At 40.4% G+C, this 8,497-nt stretch overlaps 1 protein-coding gene across 1 annotated transcript; it reads left to right on the top strand.

Annotated features, from left to right (window-relative positions):
* The first annotated feature begins 6,245 nt into the window (after positions 1 to 6,245).
* On the top strand, positions 6,246 to 8,175 carry si:dkeyp-59c12.1. Its single transcript, XM_041796248.1, has 4 exons — positions 6,246 to 6,313; positions 6,400 to 6,453; positions 6,530 to 6,606; positions 7,073 to 8,175. Exons 1-4 carry the CDS (start codon positions 6,265 to 6,267, stop codon positions 7,496 to 7,498), a joined length of 606 nt encoding a protein of 201 aa, XP_041652182.1. The 5' UTR covers positions 6,246 to 6,264; the 3' UTR covers positions 7,499 to 8,175.
* Positions 8,176 to 8,497: the final 322 nt, after the last annotated feature.

The raw sequence follows: 8,497 nt of genomic DNA, 5'->3' as shown, positions 1-8,497 counted from the left end.
ACATTATTTACATAAGCTACTAGGTAATAAAGCTATGTAGCTACATAAAGCCAAATGCATAAAGCAGCTATGAAAGCCATGCATCTACGTTATCTATGTGGCTAAGTTAGTTTTAGCTATATTTACTAAAGCTCACTTAGCTTCAGATAATGGATCTACGTCACTAACAGAGCTAAAGCTAAGCTAACATAGCAGCTATGTAAGCTACGTAGATATTCTATCTATGGTTGCTAAAGCTGAGGTTGCTAAAGCTTACTTAGCGACACTGGCTTTTATAGCAATGTTAATTACGTAGCAAATGTAGCTATGTTAGCTTTAGCTAAGCTAACAAAACTAAAGCTAGCTACTGTTTGTGTAACTACTTAATTGAATCCCAGATTAGACCTCTGACCTTTTCCTTGGTTTAATTTCTGTAATGTTTCTAATGCTGCGTTCCATTTACCTCGGAAGTCGGAAGTTGGAGCTGGGAATGTCGTCACACCCGAGTTGACAGCGTTCCAGTAAACAAGTCGGAAAACATGTTGTTGTTGCTATTGTTGTAACGTTTAGCCATTGTTAGCTGTTGTTAGCTATACCAGTTGAAAACAACATATAACACGGTATTTTACACATACAAACACCATAGTACCATGTCCACAGAAAAACGTTGGACAGTACTACATATACCACGTATTTAATTTCATAAAAACAAAACAGAAGTGCTAATAAATAATACATTAAGACAGCTTACACCACTGTTGATGCACGACGCTGTCATCTTGGATTATGACGTCATGGTCGGTGAGGGTTGGTGAGGGTCGTCCGACTTTCCGAGTCGGAAATCTGACTTCAGGGGGCGTTCCACATGAAATTTCCGACTTCCCAGTACAACTGGAACGCAGCATTAGTCTGTAGTGTTTGCAGTGTGGTTACTTCATGACTGTAACTGCCAGACTTTGTTTATGAACAAAGTTGAATTGAAAAGAAAAAAAAATCTTAAGCTGGAAATACATTGTATCGGCATATTACAGCACTTCCTTTCTGTTATACGGCATCTCAGATGAACAGTCTGTGAGAGTGGTCATCAGAGATGTTCGGTCTGCAGCCAGACCCCTCTCAATGTGTCACAACTTTTGTGCACTGTTGCCCCACCAACACTGCAGGTGCCCCCCCCCCCCCTTTTTTTTCCTCTTTTTTGAACCACTGTGACATACTCTCAAGTACAATGGGCGACAACTTACAAGCTAAATAATAATGATAACATTTATCTTAAGGCACGCTCCACCAACAATTAAGTCTGTTTTGTTCTCCAACAAAGTACCTGAGGGTGAAGTTTTTCCTTAAACCTCACCTAATGTGTTTACATTTTTGCTAGAACATCCATCTTTAGGATAGAAACAGCCAAATAATAGAAAACCCATCTTCTGTGAGCTTCCACCCTCAGAATAATCATATTTACATGAGATAACAGAGGGGAAGTGATATCAAAGATGATACAGGCAGTCCCTGTGATCTGGTTATACTGCAGCAACCTAAATAGGCATGCGGGGTCTGTTTCTGCAGAACTCGCTTTATTACAGCAGGATGGTATAATATGTAAGAAATTAGGGGTAAATGAAAAAAAGAAAAAAGAGCAACATTTACTGGAGGTGTATATTCAAATTGGTCCTGACTTGATCTGAGATTAAGACACAGATTTATTTGCAGCTCTGTGTTTACATGCTAACTAAAAAACAGGTTACTGAGAGTAATTAGATTAAATCAGAAAATTGTATCCCACAGAGGAGTAGCTAAAGCTGGAAAGGATAAAGACAAATCACACACTCACACACACAAACACATGGGGAGGCTCATGTTACAGTCTAACTATACAACGAGCCAATTATCTGAGGGTCTGCTTCTGCTCAGCCAATCAGGGTCAAGCATGCCTTCTCTGCCTTTTCTGGCTCCGGGAGGCAAAGTAAAGTCATCTGCTAACAACATGGATTGGCTGTGAAGTAATTTATTGAAATGTACCTCCTCCTTGTGGTTGCCTTTGGTACTGCAGCATCAGAATGGAAAATATTTTCCTAAATGGACTGTGTTGAAAGATAAAGTAGAAAATTGATATGACTAAATTGGTAAAATATAGATTAGGGCAATGGGCTTATTTGACTGATTTGCTGATTTGTCTCAAAGAGATGCAGAAAAACAGCCCATAATTCTTCGGTAGGAGGCTGCATTCATGCCGTTTATTTACAGCAAAGTCGTCAATGTTTTTTTTTTTTAACTCCCAGTTTTAAATTTAACACTTTCCCGGGGTTTGAATAATTCGCACAGGTTCTGAAATAAATTTACGCTTCTGAAAGTATTACAATTTTAACTTTCTTAAAGAGTTAATTTTAACACTCACAATATCCTTTTATTATACATTAAAGTATACTTTTAACACAACAAAATGTCAATTCCTTTTGCTTTGTGTGTGAATAGCCTAAGTATTTACAACATTATTATTAACGCACTGAAACAAACTTTAAATACTTAATTGGCTTTTTCATTTCACGTTGATCATCCGTGACAGAGTGGAGTGTCCTCTGGCATGGACGAAGTAGAGAGATAAATCCTAAGCCAGGTAATGTTCTGCAAAACAGACGTCTGTATCAATAGGAGTGAAGTCCCTATCAAAGTGGATAACTTCACTCATGGTGCAAAAGCATCTAACATTTAAAACAGCAACAATCCACCCACAACATGAGCAAAGGAATCACAGCAGCAATCACTAAAACCCAGGTTAACAAATTTAAAAATATCTTCACACATCTAAAACACATCTAAACACTTTACCCAAGGGTATGATGGAAAAACACTGCTGCCTTTCAACTGAAAGTCTGTATGGTAATATGACCAGAAATTCTTCTAGTCATCTATCTAACCACTATCTCAATTGAGCAATCTTTATTCACAAAGACCCCAACATTTATCTCCCATGACAACAGCATAAAACATAATTAGGAAAATTACAGAGATAAGGAAATACCCCTTATTAGACTCACTTGAACCAGCCATCTCCTGAAATTGTGTTGAAGTTGTAAGGGGATAGAGGGGAAAAAAAGATAGAGTTGGAGACAAACAAACAGCAATGAAGAAGATAAATGTATGGCTGCCCTGTGCAAAAATCAATCTTAATCTTACTTTCTTCTGCATGTTTACTATGACAGTAATAATAGTTAAAAACACATGTAATATTACCAGGAACAACCATGTCTAATAATAGACTGAACATTGTAAATCAGCAATAGCACCCTGTGAGAAAATAAAAGGGGAGGTTATTATAACAGGTGAAGTTAAGCAGTTCTTAAACTGACTATACTGTGTTTATCTACTGTATACTTATCTGGAAATCCTGGAGAGAGTCACAGGTTGTTGGGTGGTGTGTGTGGAAGAGGTTACAGCATCAGCAGGAGGCTAACACATGAAGACAGACAACCACACGCACCTGCAGGCAATTTAGAGGTCCCAGTACACTCAACAAGCATGTTTTAGCACTGTGTGAGGAAGCTGGAATAAACTACACAGTCAAGTAAAGAACTTGTGAAAAACATCTAAGGCTTCTGACTGGAGTGTGACACATCTAACCATGCCATCCAAGTGAGGCCATATGTCCCCTGTATTAATTAGCCTATCTGCAATAGTTTACTTAAAGGTCACATACTATGCAAAATACACTTTTTCAGGCATCTCTAGCAAAAATATGTGCCCCTGGCCTGTCCACAATCCCCCAAAGAATCCCTCCCTTTCTCCAGTTTTCAGAAAATCCATACATCCATTTTCTATACCGCTTATCCCATACTGGGGTCAGGGGTACTGGAGTCTTTCCCAGCTGTCAATGGGAGAGAGGCGGGGTACACCCAGGACAGGTTGCCAGTCAATCGCAGGGCTGACATTTAGACAGACAGGTACGCTCACATTCACACCTACAGCCAATTTAGAGTCACCAATTAACCTAACAAGCATGTTCTTGGTGGGGGAAGCCGGAGTGCCTGGAGGAGGCCCGCGCATGCGGGGGGGGGGGGCTGCAAGCTCCGTACAGAAAGGGCCTGACCGGGAAGTGAACCAGGGACCTTCTTGCTGTGAGGCAACAGCGCTAACCCCTGCACTGCTGTGAAGCCCCAGTTTACATAAATGTGTGCTGAAATAAGCCATTCTCAGATTTTCCCTTCATGATGTCATGTGAGGAGTTAGCATTGCCCCAGGTTTGATTGACCCTCCCTGCATGGAAGCAAGAGTTCTGCCCTCCTTCCAGAGGAGGAGAGGAGGATCAGGAGAGCCACATCCATAAAGCCTCATCCATTTCCTGTGAGGGGCAGAATCAGGGGCGGAGTCAGCCATTAACTCATTAACTTTTAAAGCCACAGACCCAGAAACAGCTCGTTCTGAGCAGGGCTGTAACAGAGGGTTTTTTCGACATACAGGAATCCAATACTGGAGTGTTTTTTCAGAAACAAACTTCACAGGCATGTTTTGGGGACTTTTTATAATAGAACATAAGCATCATATCAGATATTGAAATTGAGACATTTTACAATCTCATGAAAAATATAAGCTCACTACAAATTTGATGGCAGCAACACATGTTAAAAAAATTAGGGATGGGGCTACAAAAGGCCCGAAAAGCAAGTAGTGCAAATGAAAAACCTTTGAGTATTTTGCATCTAATTAGCTTAACTGGCAACAGGTAAGAATAGATAAAGGGGTATAAAAAGAGCACTTTAGAGAGGCATAGTTTTTCAGAAGTTAAGATGGGCAGAAGGTGATCAATCCATGGCGAATTACATTAAGAAATTATGAAACAATTTCAGAAAATGTTTCTCAATGTAAAATTACAAAGACGTTTAATAGCCCACCATCTACAGTACGTAACACATCAGCAAATTCAGAGAACCTGGAGAAATCTCTGTGCCCAAGGGACAAGACCAAAGATGAGTATTGCATACTTGTGATCTCTGAGCCCTCAGGCAGCACTGTATTAAAACAGACATGATTCTGTACTGGAAATCACAGCATGGGATCAGGGTCTCTTCCAGGAATCACAGTCTATCAACACAGTTCAATGGTGTATTGGTGTCAATCTCACGCTTCTTTTAAATCACACCTGTGAACAAAACCCAAAGATACTTAAACTCCTTCACCTGAGGCAAAGACTTACTCCCTGTCCGGAGGGGGCATTCCTCTGTTTTCCAGCAGAGAATCATGGCCTTGGACTCTGAGGTGCTGACCACATCCCAGCCACTTCACACTCAGCTGCAAACTGTCCCAATGCCTGCAAGAGGTCCCCAGCTGAGGAAGCCAACAGGACCACAACATCTGCAAAAAGCAGAAATGGAATTCTCAGGTTCCTGAACCTGAAAGCCACCTCCCCCACAACTTGAGATCCTGTCCATGAAAATCACAAACAGAGTCTGGGACAAGAGGCAGCCCTGGCGGAGGCCAACATGCACCAGTAACGTGTTCGACTTTGTGCAGATAATGGGAACACAACTCTCACTTTGGTCATACAGGGACCTAAAGGCTCCCCATACTCCCACAGTACTGGGATTTTTGAAGTGGGGGACTCTTGAAGTCCACAAAACACATGTGGATTGGATGATCAAATTTCAATGCACCCTCAAAAAGTCCTGCAGGGGTAAAGAAAGAGCTGGTCCACTGTTGCATGGCCAGGACAGAGTCCACATTGTTCCTCCTGAATTTAAGGTCCAACAATCGGCCAGGACCTCCTCCCAGCACCCTAGAGTAAACTTTTTGGGAGCTGAGTATTGTGATACCCCAATAATCTGTGAACACAGATTACCCTTTAAAAAATGGGGACCACCACCCCAGTCTTCCATCTACATTGTTTAATCTTAATGCAAAGAGCTGTGTTTAGTCCCAAGCAAAGAACAAAGTAAAAGCCTACAAAAGAAAAAACAGTTGAAATTAAGAAGACATAAAATAAACTTCTATACAAACATAGGAAATCAAACCTAACTGGTGTCCACATGGTGAAATACAGCACCAGTATGACATCAACAGGTTTTTTTTCTTTCCCACTTTTTTCTTCACTCAGCAGCTCTCAGCAATGACATACAGCCTAACAGACACATGAGCTTGACCACGTGAGGGAGAAATAATCAAATTACTGGTGCTGTTGTTGTTGTTGCTATGAGTGATTTGTTTCCCCGCCCACTGAGCCCTGTCCTATAACAAGTGCTGTGCGCCTGCAGCACACACAGCAGAGCTGAGTGGCAACACACAGCTGCTGCACTGAACATGGATGCTAACATTGTTGTGATGGGAACTGAAAGTGTTGGGAAATCAGGTAAGAGTGTAAAAATGTTTTTTTTCTTTTTTTTTTTTAAGAAAAAAAAAATCCAGCTGCTCATGGCATGTTAAATATTTTTTCAGCTCTGACTGTGCGCCTCTTAACTCGGAGATTCATTGGAGAATACGGAGATATAGGTAAGTCTCACTTTCTGTAAATATTTCAACATTTTCACTTAATTACTTTCAATGACCTATACTGTTTATCTTGCAGAGTCTATCTACAGTCACACTTTTGTGTTGGACGGGAGGGAAATAACTCTCAATATTTGGGATTCTCCCATATCTGAGGTAAAAATGCAATGCTGTTTATTCTGCTGACTAGTAGAGCTTAAAAAAAGTTAGAGTAGAAACACTCTCAATACTTGTTTTTAATCAAAACTTTTGATTTTCCATGGAAAACAAAGTAAAAGCAGAAGACAAATGTGACATCCTGATAAATCATAATCATGCATGCATATGCAATTTAACTGTTGTAGGAAGAAAGTTCAAACTCAGATGACTCTGTTCATCCAAGGAGGGCAAATAAGTTTTACATCTTACCATATGAAAGAAAAAACACACATAAAGCAAGCAAAATCCCCAAATTAGACAGGCTTTTATATTATAATCACCGTAAGCATTAAAACATTCTAGATTTAATTGTTACATTTTTGTTAATTGTTTCAACGCCATAAAGAAACACTACATTAGTCTGAAAATGCTTTGTTTGAAATGAAAGATTTTCTGTGTTGACCTCCTCTGTGTGATCTGTCAGGACTCATCTGTGGAGATGTCACTCTTTGAGAAGAAGGTTCAGTGGGCAGATGGCTTTGTTCTTGTCTACAGCATCTGTGACCGAGCCAGTTTCAACACTGTGAGCAGGCTGATCCAAGCTATCAAGTCCACTAAAGACTACCTGAATGCAGACAAAGTGCCCATAGTGATTGTGGGTAATAAAAGGGACCTCCACCACAGGAGGATGGTGCTGAGCGAGGAGGGCCGCCTGCTCGCTCTTAAAACAGACTGCCTCTTCTACGAGGTGTCGGCGGCAGAGAACTACCACAGCGTGCTCATGATGTTTCATGGGCTGGTGGGAAGGATGAAGGATGCTAAACTGACCATGAAGAAACCTTTCGGGTTCAGGGGAATAGTTAAAAGCATGTCAGCAGTGTTTGCCAGGAGACGGACCGACTCCTTTTAGTCACACAGAGACAGAACAGGAAGTTTTCTGTTGAACTGCATGAGACAGGTTATGTGCAAAACTGCATGTGCAAAAAACTAGCGGGACATCAAAGTCTGCCAGATGAGCCACATACTCTTGAGCCGAAGATGCCTCACTGTGACAGACTCCAGAGACGTATGAAAGACTTCAAAGAAGAAAAAGCCATGAGGCTTCGTGAAGTCAAAACAATGTCATGGTAGCAGATGTTTTCTGGTGACAGGCTTCGAAGATCACTGCACTTCTAGGACAAAAGACAGTCGAAACTGCAGTGTCATTCATCATAAAGACACTTATTTACTATGGTTGGCAGCCTGCCATGAAAAATGTGGAAGTTTAGACACAAGCTAAAACTTCTTATGGAAGACAATCTATGCACTGAATAAAAGTCTTGTTACTAAAAATTATTACCAAGAAAATGTTCAAAATTAAAGTTCTGTAAATGTGACTTTTGTATGTCCAGAATAGTGTCACGCTAAATCCTGTCATTAATTAAAGATTTTAAAGATATTTGTATTTATTGAAGTCTTAACACTGTAAAGGAAAACAGCACAAATGTATTCATTTATGCGCTCTACTCTGTACAGTTTATTGATTATGGGTTGATAATTGCATTGATTGTCCTAACATTGTGCTATGGACTTCAAGGAATTAATAAAGCATAAAAGGGTGCCTAAATGTTGATTTTTATTTATGCTGACTATAAAATTGTCAAAATGCTTGTTTTACCAGTTAAGTCATTATTAATGGATTCTCATGAGGATACTACAATTCCACAGTAACAAAGGAATGATAACTGGTAAAAGACGTGATTAAGGCTGTGGAAGAGATGCTCTAGGACCCTGATGCAATATGCATGGTTATTTAGCTGAACCAGTTCTGAGTGTGTGTGGTTGTGTGTGTGTGTGTGTGTGTGGTGGTGGTGGGGTCTTCTTACTTATTACATAATCATATAAGGCTGGGCTTTTGTTGCAACTTCAT

Source organism: Cheilinus undulatus, linkage group 9 (genome assembly GCF_018320785.1).
Source record: "Cheilinus undulatus linkage group 9, ASM1832078v1, whole genome shotgun sequence".
Classification (NCBI taxonomy): domain Eukaryota; kingdom Metazoa; phylum Chordata; class Actinopteri; order Labriformes; family Labridae; genus Cheilinus; species Cheilinus undulatus.
The sequence above is the reverse complement of the archived record's forward strand: the minus strand, read 5'-3'. Positions and strand labels throughout refer to the sequence as shown.